The sequence below is a fragment of the Gymnogyps californianus genome, chromosome 28, assembly GCF_018139145.2.
Source record: "Gymnogyps californianus isolate 813 chromosome 28, ASM1813914v2, whole genome shotgun sequence".
Classification (NCBI taxonomy): Eukaryota; Metazoa; Chordata; class Aves; order Accipitriformes; family Cathartidae; genus Gymnogyps; species Gymnogyps californianus.
In genome coordinates, this window is record NC_059498.1 from 6,697,946 (window position 1) to 6,719,347 (window position 21,402).

The 21,402-nt window shown below is 40.0% G+C and overlaps 1 protein-coding gene across 1 annotated transcript; it reads right to left on the bottom strand.

The window, feature by feature from the left end:
* Nucleotides 1-3,847: 3,847 nt before the first annotated feature.
* On the bottom strand, nt 3,848-21,396 carry SMARCE1 (SWI/SNF related, matrix associated, actin dependent regulator of chromatin, subfamily e, member 1). The gene is made up of 11 exons (XM_050911835.1): nt 21,326-21,396; nt 20,101-20,151; nt 19,531-19,574; nt 16,318-16,422; nt 13,946-14,026; nt 12,683-12,814; nt 10,944-11,115; nt 8,225-8,397; nt 7,106-7,207; nt 6,353-6,563; nt 3,848-5,525 (listed from the first exon to the last, which is right to left on the bottom strand). The coding sequence occupies exons 2-11, from the start codon at nt 20,105-20,107 to the stop codon at nt 5,314-5,316; spliced, it is 1,239 nt and encodes a 412-aa protein (XP_050767792.1). The 5' UTR covers nt 20,108-20,151; nt 21,326-21,396; the 3' UTR covers nt 3,848-5,313.
* Between the last annotated feature and the right edge of the window lie 6 nt (nt 21,397-21,402).

Below are 21,402 nucleotides of genomic sequence, written 5' to 3' on the forward strand. Positions count from 1 at the left end.
GAGATCTAATAATTACATTCATGCAAAAAAAAAAAAACAACCAACCAACCCAAAAGCTTTAAGAATAATTTTTTTCAACCCAGGCTTCTTAATAACTTTTTACTAAGTGTATTTTTGTGGTGAGATAAAAGCATATTTTTGAGAACTACCCCATACAGAAGAGAACCTTTGCCTACTTGATTTTGCGTGCAGAACAAACCCAACAGCAAACAGCAGAGCCGTGGTAATGTCAGAGGTCATCAAGCATGAGTCAGACTCTCAAAAAAAAAGCCTGTTTTTCCTTGAAGAGAAAAACAAACCAAAGAAAAAAACTCCCTCACCATGATGCAGTGTTTTGGATTTGCCTCTTCCTTTCCTTGTCAGTCCCCTGTGGGTCTGAAAGACTGGCCAGCTCTCAGGCACCCCGTGGGAGATGGCTCAGCCCCCCCAGAGGGGACCCCAGCCTCTGTCTCCAGGAGCACAGGCACCCTCAGCAGTCCCCACACCACCCCAGATCACCAGCCTGCACCCACATCTACCCCCCCACGGGAGGAGCCAGGGGACACTCACCACAGCTGGAGGAAGAAGGAACCCCAGGAGCTTGCACCCACTTGCCAAACAAAGCACAGAAGAAACAGGAGGCAGACAGCCCACTCCAGTGAGCCCAGCAGCAAAGGCACAACAAGCTGGTGGGCTTTATCTGCTCCATCTTCCTCGTGGGAGGGTTTCAGGTCCCGCTGAGGACCTCTGGGTGGGCGTGCTGGCTCATCAGGAGCTCCAGTCAGCTGCTCTCCATCAGCAGCGGTTGGTAGCCGGTCAGCTGGGGGTGTGAAGCAGGCCCCAGGCTCCCGGTCCCAGCTGCAGCCCACGGAGCGGCGGGGCTGAGAAAGGGCTGTGGCCGGAGCGTGGCAACGGAGCCGGGTTTGTCGCGAGGCCGGTCCCTCCTGGAGGTCCCTCTCCTGCACCCGGTCCCTGGTGCTCAGGGCACCTCTGCCAGGCACCACGGGGTTGGTCAGTGTTCAAACGCTGCCCACCGGGCACTTGTTCAGGAGGTTTTCATGTGCTTGGCGAAATTATTTAACCCTTGAAGATGACACCTACTCATTCGGGTACACACCCTTAGCTGCAACACGCCCTGTCTTTGCCAATAATTACTGTTATTTACATATACCTTGAGAATACGTAGCAGATGAAAAGCACCAACAGCCTTCAAAACCGAAGGCTGTTGCACAGATAACAGCTGTTGCACAACAAGCGTTTGCAGCACCGGAGGTGTGGAGTCTCCTCCTGCTCCTGCACCAACCGATTCCACCTGAGCCCCTGTGTGCTCAGGCCCCCAGTCCAGGCGGCAGCTGGTATCATTGAAGAAATCAAAGCTTTATGTTGGCAGCGACAATCGTTCAAGAAAATGATTTTTTAGAAGAGCAAAATGCAGTGAATAAGTCTTCAGATGTGTAGTTTCAGATGTAAAGCAATCTCTATATAATCAAAATGCTTTGTTAAAGGGAGCCCAGCTGATGGGAACAACACTTCCATTAGTTTCTGCATGATCTGTAGCACTAACAGATCCCAGGATGGAATTAAGGGAATAGAACAAACAGGAATGAGTGATCCCATTTGTTCTTTTAAATCTGAATTACCTTTCTGAAAATGCAACGTGGTAAATTGAACTTCAACTTTAAACATAAGGGCAACGGCCTTGTCTTTTTATGGATTTCCGTAGTTAGAATAATGTGATTTTAACAACTCCTCACAATTTCAACACAAGGGCTACTGGTTTCTCAGTTGAAGTCAGTCACACCATGGCCTCTGCAAACAAGTTGTTTGAGCAACCGAACAGGTTGAAATTAAAAGCAAATAAATCCATTCAGTCTTGACTGCGGTTATTGCATGACTGTGAAGAGGCCGGACCATGGCACAGATTAATGAGCACGCAGAGTTTTGAGGCATAAGCATCTGTGCTCTAGCAGAAGAAAACAGAAGACTGCATGCTTGACAGGCATCCACGACACTGGTTGTGCTGCGATCCAAATAAAATACTTGTGTAGCTTGGGGAGAGGTTCTAGGACAAGTGATAACCCAGATCCTTCTGTGAAGGACAGGCTGTGCAATCTTTTCTAAGTTTTGCTTTCAGTTTTAAAAATCTGAAAGTGTTAAATTATTAGCAAGAACTGCCTTATTCCATGAAACAAGTATGTATCTGATGTCTGCTTAATTGGTTTATTTTTTACCCAAAGCAAGAGAATATCTAGCTGAAGGTACACACAGATCTGAATTTTCACACGTTATATTTCAACCAGCATCTGTTATTTTTCATGATGTGAATTTCCTCAGACTAATGAGTTCGTGGAGCAAATAACCCTCCTCTCTTAATTACTAGCTATGAAATGTAAAACCAAAGTGGGTCACTAGGTAACTCCCCCCTTCTCATAAGTGCCTCAAGATCTATTTTTCTAAAAGCAATCCTTTTAATTGCTAGAAATAGAAACTCCTAAAATGCAATTTAACTAGTACAACTGCAAGTGCTTAAACATAATGGCCCACTCTTCCAAGAAACCAAGTTTTTGAATTTAAAGTTACTTTAATTTTTAAGCAAGTTTCACTGCTTCAATTTTTTGAAACTCAAATTAAGGAGCAGCCATGGTTTCTGTTTCCTTGTAAGAGGGTTCTTTTTGTGTCCACCTTTGCCAAAAAACGCGTTAGTATCGCAACTCCTACTTTTCCTTAAAAATGAGGAAAATACAAGCCTTCCCACATACATAGCTCCTTGTGTGACAGTGCTCATTAGAGGAAGGCTCCCACTGGTGATTTCTCTTTCTTCCTCATTTCTATTGTGTTTTGCAACAACCTTTTCAGCGGCAGTCACTGGTAGATAAAAGTGACCGCACGTTTGCAGATTTGAGCAAGCCGTAACCCCGTCTGTAGGAACCGATGTGATCGTTCACATCTACGGTCTCCTTCAGCACCTGAACGGGCACGCTCAGATTTGCCCCCTGGGAACAGCAGGCGCGGTGCAGAGCCTGGCACACGTTTGTTTGTGGGGGTTAGTCTTAACCTCTACAGCAAGGATTTAAATTAGTTCTCTAGAATTACACTAAATTACACTATTTCATAGAAGAACCAGCACGCTCCAAGAACTGCAGCAGGCACTTGAACAAGGAACTTCCACTCAGCACAGACTGCCGAAAGGTTTACTTCTTGTGGAGTACAAAATGAAATTGTAACCTACGAGGCAGACTCTGAAGAAGCTGTTTAATATGTATACGAGACAGTGCCTGATTTAATAACCGCTTCCAAGCAGAAATAAAGGCCCCAATCAGCTCATGAAATCCTGTGAACTCAGGGAGAATGCACAGCAGTTAATCAGCAGAAAAAATTGGCTTCAGCTATTAAGTCTTTGGACCAGAATTGCATCTTCCTCTTTGTATCTTGCAAGTACGATACTTTCTGTAAATTCATACTTCTCAGCCCTTTAGGTAGGAAACTTTACTTGGTTTAAAGTAACATGAAAATTATTTCTGAGAGTTTGGAGGGAGGTGGTTAAAAGCTTACAGGCAAAGAGACTGCAAGCTCACTAATACTTGTATTATTTCCTCTACAAATTCTCCCATTCATTGGCTTTTAAAGTGAACAGCCATCATCAGAGATCCTTCTAGACATAGCCAGCATTTCAACAAAAGCCTTGAGCAACTCAGGAATTTTTACTTTGGTTTTCAAAGTGCTTTTGCACCGTAACGTCTTGTATGTAGTATATTTCAGTAATGAACTCCATGTTTTTATCCTCCTCTGGGCTTAAGATGGAGAATGGCTGGTGAAAGCCCTAAATCAAATACAGGCATTACCTTAAAAGACAAGAACCAGACCACTGTCAGTTTAAAAAAACCAAACATGTTGGATTTTATTATTTTTAGACCATTTAAAAAAAAAAGACCAAAAGGATTTAAAAAACATTACCATCTGATATACCCACTATTCCATAAAAACATACTAGTTTATTGAAGCATATGCATCATGTGTTCTCTTATAGTTGTAAAGTCATGGAACGGCTTGTATCTCTTGTTGCAATTAAGTGTATTTTTTTCTTCAGTAGGGCTTCTGCTTATATAGGGCAAAATTTGGCATTTTCAGTACATTCGTAGAGTTCCCAGAGGTTTTGAAAGCTCATGGCAAGCAAAACTACTATTTACCGCTTGTGCCGTATTAGTGACTGGCTGCTCAGAGAACATGTACGTGTTTAAATGCTCTCCTGCTTTGTACTTTGCCATATCTCTGGCTGAGGTCATACCAAGATATCGTAGTAGCAAATAAAGGAGTTAAATGGTAAAGAAAAGCAGAGACTGTTGTTGAAAAGAATCCTGCATCACAGAAAAAACCCCCAAGATACGTCATTCACTTCAAGACTATACTCGGTCCTTTGGAAATGGATCTCCTGAAATGCTGTGTGCAAAACACGAGCAAGTTTCCACCGCTGTAGAACAGCTACTCTATAAACAATGACAAAGGCTATACCAAAAAAACCCTAAGACCAAGTCTTTCAGCCTTATTTAGGAGCACTACTCGTGAGTACTGAAAGCTTTCTTTAAGAGCAAAGAACTGGGCAGCTGCAGTAGACATCCTCGCTGGCGAGAACTGAAGCAGTGGTGGTAACACACGCTAGGCTGCTGTGCGTTTTGTTAGATCAAGGAAATGCTCTAGGCATCACGTCTTTGCCTAATACTGATGTCAGCCCGAGGATGCCTCAGTAACGTTCTGACCTCTGTAGAAAGCGAGTGCTATTAACCACATTTCTCAACCGTGCTGCTTCCTCAGCCTCCGTGACCACAGCGCTAGGGTCCTTGCTGCAAACGTCATGTTGCGCTCAGCCGTGTTGGGGCAGAGCCAGTCCCTCAGTAAAGCCACGTCAGAAGGGCTACAGCAGAGAGGCGACACGCATCTGCATCTCACTTCAGCCACAAATGAACAAGAAGGGCCTTTGAGAACATCTCCACCGTGGTTCTGTAACTAGAAGAAAGGGAGAAGGCCTGATTTCTAATGTAAAACCCAAAGCCAATGCTGTCTTTCTAGGGAAGAAATCCCAAGCAATACTAAGTACCTCTCCATATTGTAACAGCTGTGTTTAGACACATGAGGTTTTATTTTCTGTCTGTTGTAAGATAGCCTTTGCCTCTAAAGGCCCCTTCAAGTTGCTATGCTGATAATCTGACGTGTTACTAAAACCCAGTATCCTTTAGGGACAAGTGATACAGGCAAGGAAGAAGATACAAAAGCCGCATAGCACATTTTGAAATCAAAACAGTACTTCATTAAAAAGAGACACATGAAATGAGTCAATATTTATTCTTTCTTCTCACTATCCTCAGTGATAGGGTCTGCAGGAGGCTCTTCAACTGTCGCACTATTGCTCTCTGAACCAGTGTTGCTATCACTGGTTCCCTCCTCTGCAGTGCTATCGACCCCTTCTTGGCCACTCTCCTTATCATCTGGGGTAGATGTTCCTTCTTCACCATTCTGCTGGTTTTCTGTGCTCTCTTCTGGGTGAGGCTCTTCTGTAATAAGATATTTCTCAGTGTCATTTACATGCCAATACATTTATTCAGGTTGTGCAATTAGCATTTAGGAAGAAACAGAATCTGTAATAAATCCAAGTATTCCATAGCAGTTATTTCTGTCACTTAGAATGTGCAATAACAGGCACAGCTCTGCAAGACCTCTCAGCGCTCAGGATGTACATGGTCCTGCCACGCGGCGTCCCGAAAGTCACCTGCAGCTGCCTGACCTCAGGAGTCTAGCCACAAGAAAGCAATGTGCCTTGTTAAACCAGAAGGACTAGAATTCAAACTCCTTGTTCCCCTTTCCCTTACGCTCATGCAGTTACAGCAATGACTCACTGAGATATTAGCCACTACTACCCTTAAAGACATTAATATTTTCTAATGTCACTGTACAGAAAACAGAAAAGCCTGCAAATCGGCTTGTAAGAGCAGCGTGGAAGGAAGTGCTGTTCTATCATCCTTGCTAGAGGCTCACACTGCGACAAGGAAACACTCAGTTGCTCCTAGCTAACTGATGTCTAAAAGAGGAGTTCGGTTTAGAAAGCATTTTTTTTCCCCTTGGGTACATGACACAAAGCATTACATAGGGCTTTGTGGTATCTTGTCCCCTCCCGTTTTAAAAAGGAGCGACTGAATGAGAAGAAAGCAAACGCCTGTGTTCACCAAGATGAAGTTAACTATTCTGAATGTTGTTCTTCTGAAGCCGTTCTTCCTACTAACGGCAAAAATACAGGGCACTCCTCCTGGCTAAGTTGAGCCTCTACAGATACTTTAATGCTGATCCTTCGAGGATTCTGAAGCTGGTCTTCAAATGCAGTTACCTGTCTCCATTGGAGCACTCTCCTCTTCTTTCTTCTCCTCTATCTTGTTAGCTGCCTGTTCTTCCTCAGCTGCTATGTTATTTTGACTGCGTTCGGCTTGCTCAGCTGCTTCTTTTTCCCGTTCCTCCTGCCTCTTGCGAGCCTGTTCCTCAGCTTGAGCAATTTCAGCTGCAATTTTTTCCATATCCACTTCCACCTTCAAACTGCATAACTAGCAATTAAAAAAAAAGGAAAGCTTTTACTACCTCAGTTACATTGAAAAACAAAACATCAGTAAAACCCAATTATGAGTTCAATATTTCTACATGCAGCATAATTATTTCGATTTGACAAAGTTTATATTAAAATCTTCAGTAACTAGGGAGGGAGATACAAGCATATTAACAAAAAAATAAAGGGGGGATAAATAAACAACCTAAACCTTGTTATTTGAACGCAGCCAAGGACAGAGCAGTATGTTCTCTATAGTGGCTTTAGGCCACCTTCCTTGAGCTGCTCTCTAGTGAGCTCAACCAGTCACGCCTGAGGGCACTTTTGAACTGCACTGGCTGCATGTCACCACTAAAGGTCACTGAAGGAGCATGAAATAATACAAACACTGCGTGCTAACACCCACACATTGGGACACTGCAGTCATCAGTTGCGTAATTATACGTAATTGAATACAGAACTAAACAGAAGCGGGTAGAGCACTTGTACAAATGGGTAACTAGCAGATTCCTCAGAGTAAGCGGAGAAAAGTGAGAGTTGTACCCTTTTAAGCTCGTTGTTAAAGGATTCTGTGCTTTCCAAAAACTTCCTCTTCTTTTCCTGGTGACGCTCTTCAATTTGCAGAAGCTCAGCTTCTAGTTTACGCTGGAAGTGAAATAAATGGGAAGAACCTTACTATGCAGTCATCTGAAGAACTGGACAAAGTTTACAGCTACGTACAAAAATATTTAGACCAATATTTTAAAATATATCCATATAATATATAAACACCCTTATGCCTTCCTTGATCTAATACCCCATAGTTACGAAGTTCATATTGAAAAATGTGAACAATAAATGGGTCTATGCAGTAATTCAGGACTGGCTAGGCATATTATAAATGAAAAAACAGTATGTACTTGAGATGAATCTTCCAGCATAAAATCTATGCTTTTTCTGTCATATTGTACACCCCATAGGTATATGTATACACACACGCGCAACACATCAATTATGTTCTCTAATGCAGAAAGACCACAATTCAAAGGAAAGAAGGGATACCACCCCCCTCCAACCTCTGAATCTTCTTTCGTTAATTAAAAAAGGCAACAATTCTCCATCTAATTCTGGTGTCTCAGTTTTCTTCACCTACACTGACTATACTGACAGGGTTCTTTTGTTAACATGCACATTTGGAAAATACTGGCATATGCCCAGTCAAAGCTAGGTGAAATGTGCAAGTGTGACCTCACTAGATTTCCTTGTATGCATTTAACTTTCAATGAAAAATGTTACAATAGGGAGGATTTACTGTAATAAAGAATCATTACAAACAAGATTAAGTCATGAACTACCCAAAAGTCACAACTCTGCCAGTACCTATTAAACAAGGCTTGCGCTACATACAGAAGGGCTATGTATAATAATGAAGAGCTATGGAATTAATACTTAAGATATCCTAAAGAACAAAAGACAGTTTAACATGATTCTCACTAACAAAACAGCACAGAAGGTGAAGTCTCATGTCTTGCAACTCCCAAGAAAACCCAGAGATAAGCTATTCGAGCGTACAGAACATTGACACCCAACAAGAATAGTCATGTAGATGATCAAGTGATCCAAGACTTGGAGTACAGCCCAACACCATTATGTTTTAGCTGCCTTCATATCATTTATCTTTACCTGATGAACCATTAAAGACTGAACCTGGCGTTTAAGAACTTGCATTCTAGCTGTAGTGACAACAGAGCGGACATCGGGCACCACACTTTCACTCAGGATCTCACTGATGAGACGATGATTTCTTTGGAAACGAGCTGTGGCTGTGTGCTTCATAGAAAATCCATCGTCGTAATCTGAAACAAGAGTTTTAAGTGTAACTGCTTTAATTCCACAAAATTATTACCAAGTCTAATGACACTGTACCCACATACCACTAATTAAAATAAAAACCCTAACACCAGTTGCTGTCATGTCATAAAGTTCATACTAACAAACACAGAACATCAGGTAATCAGAAAAAAAAGACAGTACGAGGATAGAACACCATTTACCCTGGCACAGCTGTAACAGCTATGCTTTTACATGTATTTCCCACGTCTGAAATTTGGATTGACCTAGTTATTTACTGTGTTGGTTTCCACGTTTCCAGAGTAAGAGGGACTATTAATACACCGAATAAAAAACCCCCATTCCTGATTAATCATGTTACCAGAACAATATCCAGTGCAAAATACCAACAGGAGAGTGACTCCTCTATAAATAAGCTTTGTAGCACAGATCAAAAAGACTTTTTTTTTTGAAACACTGAGGAATGAAAGCATGAAGCAGTGATACACGTTTACTCATCACTGAAAATTCATAGTAATGTATTAAAAGTATTCAATTATTTATTTAAGTAAATACAGTTCTCTAAAGAACAGTTACTGAAAAAAATACACTTCAGGAGAAAAAGTACGCAAGCACATAGGTCAAGTGCTGGTCTCCTCATAAGCCTCTTGCAGAGAAAAGAAATTAAAGGAAGCCCAACAGGAACTAAAACTGTCTTGTTTGACATGCATCTAGAGGATTAACTACAAAGATCTAAGATTATTTCAGGTCAAGGATTTTTTTTTTTTTCCTCTCCGATCAAATTAAAAGAGCTTCCAATTTATGGCAAGATACTGAACTTTGACCATTTTAATCTAGTCACAGAATTTAACACGAACTACAGCATTATGGATTGTACTAGGTACTCATTTTAAAAGTAAAATTCAGTTTGATGCTACAAAGCAGAACAAAATCACGTGTTTTCCTGTATCTAGCAGCACTCAAAAGCTTCCAGCCCATAGAAGACAGAAATCTTCCTATTTTTCCTATATTTCTTCAAGGAAAGCAGGCAAAGCCTTTCAACATAATAAAAATCAAAACACAGTCTGTAGTTTTGGTATCAAGAACCTATCTACAAAACAGACTCAAAAAAATTCAAGTCAAACTAATTAGAATTTAAAGCACAGTAATTAAACAGCATTAAGTATTGGTGAGAAAACAAACTTAGCAGAAACTTCTGAGAGTATAATTCGTATTTAGTTGAGTATTAAAATCAGTTAAGCAACAAGTATGAATTATCTTCCAGAATGATGTCATGTAGAAAAGTCCAGAAGTTGAATTTATTTTACATCAAGTTTTCCTAATGGAGATTACTCTCCAACTATTCACAGAAATCTTAAGGAGAATCCTAACATATGCCAGAAAATACTACCAAAGATAACTAGTTTAATGAAAGTTTCTGTCTCCTTTATTTCAAAGTGTTATGTTCAATTTCTAATTGATATATCTGATTAAATGAAGCAAAAAAGAGAAAAATAGTGGGAAGACAACAGATTTGCAAGAGACAAAGTATTAAGCAAACTGGTCTCCTTCAAGTTGTGCCTTTGTCCTCTTAATAAGATTCCTTTTATGCTAAAAGTTCTTGATCCTAGTGACATGCAGGATCAGACTGAAGTAATATTTCTGTCACAGAAAATAACTTGCTGTTTTGTCCCAGATGTAAACAGATACAACTCAGGGCCTAGTGCAGCTGGTTCTGGCTGAGTTCATTTCGCCCAGGTAGCACAGAACACAATTTGAAGTCCCAAAATGCCAGCTACTGGAACACTAAATATATTTACATAAATTTTGCAGTTACCTCACACTGAGGAAAGTGCTGTTTGTCATGAGCTTTATCTCAAGGGTGTGCTTTTACAAGGGGGAAGAAAAAAAAAGGGTGTAACTGAGTACATTTTTCACCCTCAGGTTTCAACAAGTATTTGGTCATGAATTTAAAGGCAGACATCAGGTGTCTGAGTTTTCCCACTGGGTGGGGTGCATTTCCTTGCAGTCAAATAAACTTTCAGAATTTTCTCATCAACTTGTCAACAGCAAGGGTAACATTTTCTAAACAATCTCAAATGACAGTTGTTGAACACATTCAAAGTTCACGTACTCTTCATCATACCAGAACTCTGCCTGTCAGAATTATGTGCTTCTGGTAATAAAGCACAAAATTCCATTCAAACTGGATTAATCAGGCATCTAAGTCTTTTATAATGCATATGTTAAAGCCATTACAGAGCTTTAAGCAGACTTATTTGTTTTGAACTGTAAGCATTACTTCACACATAATTAAGTGTTGGAATAACTTTTGCCACTGGCTTGCCACCTTAGTTTTCGGAAACAAGACAAAGTCAGCTGTTAGCTGTATGAAATAAAACGTGGTAATGAAAATCAGTATCAAAGGTACCAAAACAGAAAGGAAGTCACGTTAAGTATTGTGAAAGTTGTACACTGGTAGTTTTCCATATCTGGTGTCCGTTTCTTTATACTGTTGGACCTGTAATGAGACCGTCTCACTGGACGTACATACAAATTCCTTTCTGCTTACCATCTGGATCTTCTGCTGGCTGTATACTCATGTAAGGTTCACCTTTCTCCATGCGTGACTGCCTTTGTCGGCTTTCTTCTTCCAATGCAGCCTCAGCACGACTTTTTGCGTTGATGTAGGCAAGGTATGCAGGAGAGTTATGGTAGGCCTTCATGGACTCATTGTACTCTATCTGAAATGTGACCAATATTGTTTGATTGCACCATTGGACGATTTCAGACGTGACATAACTGTAAGTCTGTATAACCCAAATTGTAGTTATACAGACAAAGCTATTTTGAATCATCTGGCTGATATGCAAGTGACCATATTCTCTCAGTCTTTCTTTTTACAAATTAGAACTTCTTCCATAGTCGTTCATGTTCTAAAAACACTAGCTGGGCTTTTAGGTACGTTTCAGTTTTAATACCTGAGAAGTCTTATGATAGCTTTGTTTTTTGAGACTTAAAAATCAAACACCTCAGAACAAGGCATTTATGATCAGACGAACTCTGATAAGATAAAAAAATGAGTTAACTGAAAATATTCTCAATAATTCTCTGGAGTTCTAACTAGATCTTTGATTCCGATTTCTTCTCTTTCCTTATTCCAGTATGTCATGAAACAGTTTTCATAATAACTTACGGTTTTCCGTTCTTTGATCCATCCCTGCACTGGGATGATACAGAATGCTGCAGCCAGACTAATGTCTCCTCCTAGTAGCAGGACTGCATCACTATTTTCACCTTCTTTGAAGTATTTTTCCCTTTGAATTGCTTTCTTTAATCTCACTTTTAAAATTTGCCAAGTCTAGATTTTGTACAGTGATTTCAGATATTTCCAATGAAAAAATGAGGTATAATCTACAATACTGTTAAAAGTACCTAAACATCTTGTTTTCTTTATGATTAGGACTGGAATCCTTCTACCTAGGCACTGTAAAAATATAAACAAGATGGCCCCTGCCCCAAGGAGCTTACAATCTAAACATAATTATCAAGTTAAAAAATAGAATTCCCTGATTTTTTTTCGACTGAGAGCGTCTGGCTTTGAAGTACTTCTCTATTGACTTGGAATAAAAACAGCTTAGATTTGACCAGGTTATACACATCCTCAGATGCCTACCAGGTTTAAGCACAACACAGCAGCTGGACAATCTTCCCTTTTGTACCTTAGGATCACAATAACAGTCTTGTAAAGGTCCTCACCACTTACCAACCTAGACACAAGGTAGCTGTCATCTTTTGTCATTAAGATCAATAAAACCAAAACAAACCCACAAGAAACCCCTAAGAGTGGTAGCGTTTTTCTATTAAGAAACAAAACACTATGCCATAGTGTGGAGTTACACCAGATTACACCATGAAAACCAAACCCTACGTGACTGGAAGTCTTTTATGAACACGTTCATGACAATAGCAGTAGTTGCAGACCACCAGTTTTGAAAGAGGATTTTGGTGTTGAGACAATCTTTTCAATACTGATGTTGTACAATCAAATCCATTCATTAAACAGTTAAAATCGACACTCAATTATAAATACTTCATTTTGAATTAGGTCTAAAAACTGACCAGTCACAGTTGATGTACAGTTATTTAAAAAAATCTAAAAGACGTGTCAGGACATACTTCCATTTAAGTTACATACAGGGGTCTTGTGAATGCCTCATACACCACTGCATGGGTAAGATGAATTTTTCTTCTCAGACCAGTTCCTAGAAGAATCAGCTGTAATAAACATCCCAGATTTCTTCCATTTACCTTTTCAGCTTCATATTCATTCAAATACTCTTGCTTCTCTTCATCAGTGAGATCTCGCCACATTCCTCCAATAATCTTGCCAATTTCCCATAACTTCAAATCAGGATTGGACGCCTTCACTTGGTCCCAGACCTTAACAGAAACAGCTGGAGCTTTACTAATGATATCTAAATACTTCCAAATTAAACATTTTATATTGTCATCTCAGTGTTCTTTCTGGAATCACCATGAAAAACAGGATTAAGTTAGGAATGAGTCTGGCTAAACTATCTCGATTATTTTCTGGGGCAGGAAGTCAGTAGGAAGCCATCTACTGAAACAGGCAATTGCTGAAATGGCTTTGGTTTCATGAGAATATTGCCTTTAACCCTCTTAATTCTCTTCTTAAATGCACATCGCTGCATCTCTGGGAAAAAAAAAAATGCTACTGAGTAAACACATCCAGCAGTAGATTATGATAAAGAGCACTGAGCTTTTCAGATCAGAATGTAACATTTCAAAATATTTTTCAGTCTTGCTGATCAATTTGAGTTCCAACAAGTTCTGACTCCACCAAAAAAGTTTCTAACTTTATAGGGAAGAAAAAAAGAAAAAAAAAAAAAAGAGCTGCCAGTGTTATTTCTTGCTGCGCCACTTGACTTTTTTTTTTTGTTGATGTTTTTTTTGCCTAAGACAGACATGCTGGTAAAGATACTTTACCAGAAGTGGAAGAAATTCCTTCTGGCTCACCCGCTTCAGACAGGCTGACATGCCCTCCCCATGCCCCATCAGATTTCAGACTCCACAAGAGTCTCTCTCCTACTTTCTGTCAAACAGTTCATAGAATAGCGAAGCAAACGTTGCCACAGGCTAGGTTGGTGAAGGAGAACATGCAAAGTCCACTCATTGCTACTCTTCAGTCCAGCTACAGCACTGTACCAAGCCCAGTATACCGCAAGGAATACTTCCTTTATATAAAAAAGTTCTGTCAGTAAGTCACAGGAACTTCTGAATGTGGCAGGGTGGATCCTTGTCAGCAGAGACAGTGGTAGTAATTATCATTTTAGAGAAAACTTTTCCCCCCAGAAATTGGCAACTGTATGAACAGACTACTGCTGCCTTTATTCTGAAGGGCAACGCATCTGTACTTTACAATTCCCTTAAAAGAATGTGCAGGCTGTTAGAAGTAAAAGTTTAGAAGCTGAAACTAAGATAATAGCAATTAATTGTTAGCACATATAAACACTAACTTTTATTATTACTTGTTCGACACTGTATACCCACCTTCCGGCTGTACCTCATGTAGGGCATCAGGGGCTTGTCTGGGGGTTTGGGGGGCTTTGGAATGGTAATACCAGAGGAAGCCTATAAAAGAACCGAATAAATCCATTCGTTAATGTGATCACTGGACAGTTTCTATACACACTCGTTTTGGAAAACACTCATTCTTGTGCAGTTAACACAAACAAACCACACCCAGCCACCCAGAGAAGCAAGCAACATCACCAAAAAAATTACCCGAACTGTGAACAGGTACTAACTAGAGCTGGTCCTCACAGTAATGTTTTTCCAATTTAAGCCTGTCCTTTTATCTGTAAGTTTACAGAGTAGTAACTAGATAAATCATCAAAAGGGCTCCACATTCTTAAAACTGAAATACACAGCTTAGAAATTTACATGGGAACACCAATCCCAGCAGCTTGTTTTTCTCACTTCTGATGAGCAATTTATTTTACCTGTTTTGACAAATTTAATGTGGCTACTGTACAGGTGAAAAAAGATAAGGAGAAAGTTTAAGATCATGAAGTTAGAGACATATTTTCAAATCATTTTAGCAATATATTTGTCTGCAAAATTTGTCAGTGGTAATTTGGAGCCAATTAAACTACTTATTGTAAAAAGAAAACCACCCTATGCAACTGAGCTATAAATGCGTGCATAATTTATATCCAAGCTGTCCAAATTAGCCTGTAATATCCTGTGCTCTTATCTTCCTTTAGGTTTGTACACTGTCAAGCACATTGCTCGCACTAAACAAAAGGACACTGAGCGCTAACTGTTGTTGATGGGAAGTTGCTGCATCCCCTCTTGTCCCCTCAATCTACAGAACACCTGACAGGGCTTTCTCCTAAAACAGTGCAGTAACACTACAGTCCCTGTCAACTGCAGGTTCTGAAAACCCCCGCTCTTCAAGCACACATGCGAGGAGTTCTATTATATTAAGTGGGAGCATTTTCATAAAAATATAAAGCAGTTTCAAGATTTTTCAGGACTATGGCCACAGATAAGCAAATACTTGTATTTGGCCAAGAAGGCTCATGTTCAGTATTCAGCTTCCAAATTTTTCCTCTTGATAGTTTTGCTGAATTTATGGAGCTCTATGAAACAATGCATACAGAATTGTGTATAAATAATGTACATGAGGTATATGCATTACCAAAATGTATACATATATACACATACAGATGGATTTGAAAAACATTAACGGAAATTGTTTAATGCTTTTAAATTAACAGGAATTTAAAGACACCATACATATATTGATATATGCATGGCAGAGAAGGCTGTATATGCTTATGACATACAGAAACAATGAAAGTTCTCAGACAAAACCTAACTTATTCTTGTGTAAGGAAAAAAGTATACGTTCAGACAGTACATTCAGTCAAGTTCCAGCTTGTATGGGGAAGGTCTTTTCTGCAAACATTTTAACAAACCAGATGAACTTCATATATGAAGTTTGAAAGAAGGTTTATATGAGGCATAAAAAGAATACACTTCATTAAAAGCACCATATATTTGTTCCTTTATATCACGTTCCAAATTAATCAGATGTTTTGAGGTAGAGTTTTACATGAAAAACCTTAAACTTAGGAGAATTACAGAAACTTTAAAAAAAAAATCAGGGGCTTATTCTACTTCTGTTACGTTAGTTACGAAAATGTTACACTTCCACAGTCTATTTTTGTTTCCTAACTGCATCCAATGCTCAGGTCTTTATCTGTACTTGAAAGAAGCTGTCACCTCTCTCATCACTTGACTCCATCTCACTTTGTTTACTCCATGAAAAATGAACGTAACATCCATTTTCCACACACTGACGGAATACATAAGATCTGAAAGGATTCTCTTGTATTATCATCACACTTTTGTTGAAAAAATAATTTCTGAACTTGGGACTTTGCATTTATTACCAGACTAAGACTGGTAAGAAAAATAAAGGCTTGCATCTCTTGCATGACTCAACAGTATGATGCAACTACTTCAATGATCTCCGGTTTGCAAAATGTTCTTATTTTTGTGGCAATAAACCTCAATAAAACAAGCAGTTCCCTCCCTCCAAGAATTTGTGCCCACGCTATAGAACTTTTCCCTAAGCATGCAGTGGTCACTGTAGACCACGAAGTCTGTCTTTTTGGGGTTCTGCATCATACACGATTACCACATTTTTTCCTCTGCTGAGTAGAAGTCCATTTTCCTGCAAAAGGTTTCAGAGTGAAAGGGAAGGGGGGTAGGGATGGGGAATAAGAATCAGAAGTAATTTTTGGTTTTTATAAAGAAGTGGCAGCAGCCAAGACTCAGAAGAACCTAACTCTAAAGCCATTTCTGGTCAATTCCTGTTGTTTGCCGGATGATGTAATAGTTGATTCTCCTACCGTGACCCGGCTGTTGGTGCCCGGGTTCCCTCCCAGCCTGTAGTTGTTGTAGGCCAGATGGCTGTATGGATTGTATCCCACAAACCCTGGTGTGCTGGGCATTTGCTGATGGAAACAAATGAGACAAAAACACGAATGAGAAATGAGCTCAAACGAGGAAAACACAGAAATGAAAATGAACTGCAATATGGCATGCAAAAGCAACCAGAATTTAAACAAGCAAATGAGGTGTAGCAGTTGGTATCTTCTCAACACACAAAACTTACTCCAGTATAAATGTATTAAGGAAACAGGATTTTTAAGCAAACGTGTCACTACAAATTTCTGTCTGAAGTTGGTGATTTTATTTCTATTAAGTGTGTAACTCATTTAAACAAGTATTCTATAAATCCAGCTCATGGCTAATAAAATTTTCCAACATAAGCCACCAAGTAATTCAGAAAGACTCTTATATCCAAAGGGTTAAGCTTACAAGGCAACACAGCACACAGTAATTGGGCAGAAATCCCCAGTATCAACATTTACTATACCAACGAAAATCCCTCTCTGCTTTTCTTCCCATCATTCTGCCTTTCCAACAAACATTATACTGTCAATAACAGGAGAGGAAAAAAAAAAAATCTCTCAAAGCACCATTGGTGCACCACTACCAGTATCTGAAGACTTTCCTGGTGGTTCGCAAAATTTAAATATTTTGGGGAACGGGGATTAGAAAGTTGGGAGAGAAGACAATTCACAGAGACAGCCTTCTGTTATCAGGTAGGCTGCAGACTGACTGAGTTGAGGAACCATTGCAATAAGATCTACAGGTTAGAAACTACAAACTAGCCTTAACAGATCACTGAATCCAAGATAATTTAAGAAGTTAATCAATACATCTTCATTCATTCTTGAGAGTGGATTGATTCATTCTCACCTCAGTAATGTCGAGAAAAACCTAATTTCTTTACAACCCCTTCTTACCTATCATCTACATACAATCAAGTATCAGAAGGTTCACTGTATGCCCCTCCTCATACAAATCTCTCTCCTGCCTTTTTCCATTATCCCCCACTTCCCAATCAAATTTTGTCAGAAAAAAATGGATCAACTATTTAATAGTAATTGTGATCAAGTCCTGACTGCGGTGGTCCTATCATTCCATTAGGATTCATGATATCCTGTAGTGTTTCTAGACATTTAAAATGTCATCCGCACAGTGTCCCACTCTTTAGCAGTACTTTGGCCCTAATAAGAAACACATATTCCAGGAGTCTTTTAAAGTGATTTGCTGACTGTACCCATTCTAGATTACAGTTACAAAAATTCTACAAATAGGTTCAGGACTCCAAGAACCAAGGTATGACAAATACAAACACTGAACAAAAATAACCTATAAGCTAAACTACATTAACTTGTGAAGCTTTCAAGTGTATGTAGGCACACCGCAGTTAGTTTATTTCTAAGCATACAGAGTAAAATTATCCTTTAACAGTCAGCCTTCAAATACATATTTTATTGCCAAACTTTTTAAACTCAGTCACAGCAGTTGACATTTACTCAATCTGTATGCCTGTGATCATGACATACACATTATTTAATAAGACGCCGTTTTACTATAGTTTTCTGTATTACCATAACAACAGGTTTTGAACATGTTGAACTACACCTCTTCAATAAAAATCAGATGACAATTGTAATCTCCATCTGCTTAATTCTTTATTTCTGCAAGACAGGATTTAAATGTTACAAGGGAACTACCTTGCATTACATGGAGAATTTTTACTTCAGCTATAATACTGTAGGTATGAGAACTACTGGTATTTTGTTGACTGTAGTAACTGGAACTGGCTGTGGAAGAACAAGCAAGGTTATTTGTCAACTTTTATGACTTGCATTAACAGAGCACAGACTATCATCTCCAGGACTGTATAAAATATAAGTAATACAGAAGATGCTTGAAAGACAGGTAATGCGTGTCACTAGTTGCAGTTTTGAAATTTGTTTCGTGTACCCTTCTGAGGACTTCTAACTTGACTAAAGAATTTACCACGTCCATATACACCGTTTAACATCTGTATCCATGCTATGTCCCAAAGGAATCACACATGTATATGCACAGCTCTCGATGCAGGAATCCAGTTGTAAGAGTGGATGCCATCATGTTCCTTCTAATACTGGCACAAATCTATTCAGTTGCGTGCAAAATGAAAACTCTAAACAAACTATGCAAATAAAGCTTTATTTATGTAATTTCATAAGAACATAACTTATATTTATACATTATATAATTTTCAAGCCTCTTTAAATGTGAAGTAAGGCACAATAAATTTGAAGGATCACATTTCATCTAAATCCCCTCCTGCAGTTTTCATCCCAGATGCAGAGATCAGGGACACTCTATTGGATCACAGTTTCCCCATTTTCTCTGGTAAAAAAATTTCACTATAGCATCTTTGCTCATTCTTCTGTACAAAAGATCTGCATTTGCTCATGTGAATATGTTACTCCTAAAATGCAAGCTATTTAGAAATGTGAACGCTACAGAAGAGGTGCATTTGCTTTCAAATGCTTTCCTGACCACAGCATACTGGTATTTCAGTACCTTTTTATACATCCATGAATTCAACTGGACGTGATTCAATGCTACTGTTCATGTTTTCCTCAGTGTCATTCCATACCATTTTACTAGAAAGTAAAACATTTCTCATGCCATAGACTCCAAAATACCAGTGATTTCAAGAAATTTGAATAAGACTGGCATCATGGTCATCTGTTCTGACCCAATATAACAGAATTTTGCATACTCCTGCATTCCACTGAAAATCAGCTAGGTACAACAGAAACATGAAAAAAATGCACTGTTTGCCCATAATTTGGGCACAAGTTGAGTGGGAAGTTTTAGAATTAAATATATCAATTTGTTCTTAAATATTCCAGTAAACTGTTGCAACCCACTGTGAATAATTTTAGACCAACTGACTGCTTACAGAAAATTAAGTATCTGCAGGATCTAGCCTTAAAGGTGAAACAAGTTTATTCAGCTTCTCTTTCACAAACTGCTTAAAAAAAAAAAAGATTAATTTAAACAACGCATATCGTATTAATAATGAAATACAACTAGTTTGTGTTTCCAATACAGGAAGGTGATGCAACTCCATAATTACTGCTCTGGTAAGTTATTAAAGGCTATATTACCAGCTCTGTGTTAATGAGAAAAATCACTATACTTACGGTTGCAGGAGCTGGGGTAGGAGGTGGGGCGTAAGATGGCCTTTCTGTTAAGATATAAATGCAAGCAAATTTTTTTTTTCTTGAAAATTCAAATGAATTCTTTATAAGGCATCTGCTGTGGCAAACATTTTTAAGTGATTTACAAAAACAAGACAGAAATCCTACTCTCAAAGACTTTGCATTTTGCCACTGAAGAGCGAAAGCAAAGAACACAAGAGAAAGAAAAGAGGAAAAATTTAAGACCACACCATTGCTATATTGCTAGCCTTTTATTTAGGCGTAAGACTGAGGAATATGAAATCCTTTTATATGCACATCCATTAAAAAGAGGGAAAGCAAAAATGCAGTGAAACAGGACTTAGGAGAAGCTGTGATATTTGGACTTCCTATGAAAACAACATGCCAGAAATCAGCCACAGCAAGATTTAAGGCCAAGAGTTTGGTCAGAAATGACGACACTTCATATCATTCCTTTTAATGCAAGGAATAATAGAATGATCTCACAAACAGGTTCTGCTGAACCAGATCTTTAATTCATCAAGTTAAAGGAAGAAAAATCTGAGAACTTACTTGACATTTTGATAGGCAAATTTTCAGCCACCTGACATTATATTTGTACTTCTGAAAGACAAAAGAATATCATGCTATTAAATATTATGCCTTTGCTTCCCCAGATCTTTGAAACTTCAATTATTATAGTTACCATTGATTACCAAAAAGTTTGCCAATTTTGAAATAAAGACAAAAGAGTTTCTAAAAATTAAAATGTTATCTCTTTGAAAAATGAACGTACTTTCTAAGGAATCTGGCCTTAAATAGCTGTGAAATAACACTCAGGTTTATGTCATCTTCATATTAAAGGTTTTAAGTATACATGTTTTCTCCCTTAAGAAATAAAAAGAACATACCCCATTATTTTACACTGACTGTTTCAGAAAACTGGCATTAATGTATAAATGACCAAAATAAATAGTATCTTCTCTACACGGTACAAAAAAAATAAGCACCGAACACGACAGAAGCAGTATCCTAGGCCATGGGATATGAGCATATTTAACCTTTTAGCAACAAGCCCATCAGTGTCTATGGAAAAAGCGCTATAACAAAGCTGTGGTTTTTTCGGCCTTTCTCTTCAAATAACTCCACTGAAATTGCAGCAGAAGTCGGACCTCCTTTTGAAATTCCCGATTAATAACGTGCTTAGCTTTGGACTCACACAAACTCTTCAACATGGGACTGCTCGTGCAGTTCAAGAGAACCTTGAACGGGAGCACGCCCGGAGGCGGGCGCGGGGGCTACGCGGGAGCGGCGGAGCTGCAGCAAGGGCAGCTCCGCCTCGCATTCCCCCCACGCCTTGCGAGGAAAACGCTGCCTGCTGTGGGGTGGCGGGGTCCCTCAGCCTCACCGAGCCCCCTCCTCCCCGTGCTGCGCGGCGGGGGCCGAGCGCACCGCGCTCCTGACGCCGGGAAACGCCGGTGCGCCCGCGCGGAGGGGCGCGCACCCCGACCCGGCAGCCGCTGCAGCTCCGAGCCGGCTGCTGGAGACCCCCCCACTCCTCCCCGTCCGCGGCAACCCCTGGCCCCGCCGTGACCGCCTGCGGAGGGCGCGGCCCCCCTCAGCCCCAGCAGCCGCTAACGGGGAAGGGGCCGGGGCCAAGGCCGAGGCCTGCCCCCTCACCCCCGCTCCAACCAGGCTGCTCCCTGGGCCGCGGCGTGCCCCTGGGCTCTGCCCGCCCCGCAGCTGCCGGGCCAGGCCGAGCGGGCCGCCCCGAACGGAGGCTCCCGCCCCGACTCACCCGCTCCAGCGCCGGCCGCGCTCCCTTTGTTCCCCAGCAGGCCGGGGCGGCGGCGAGGACAGCGCCTGCGCGCTCTG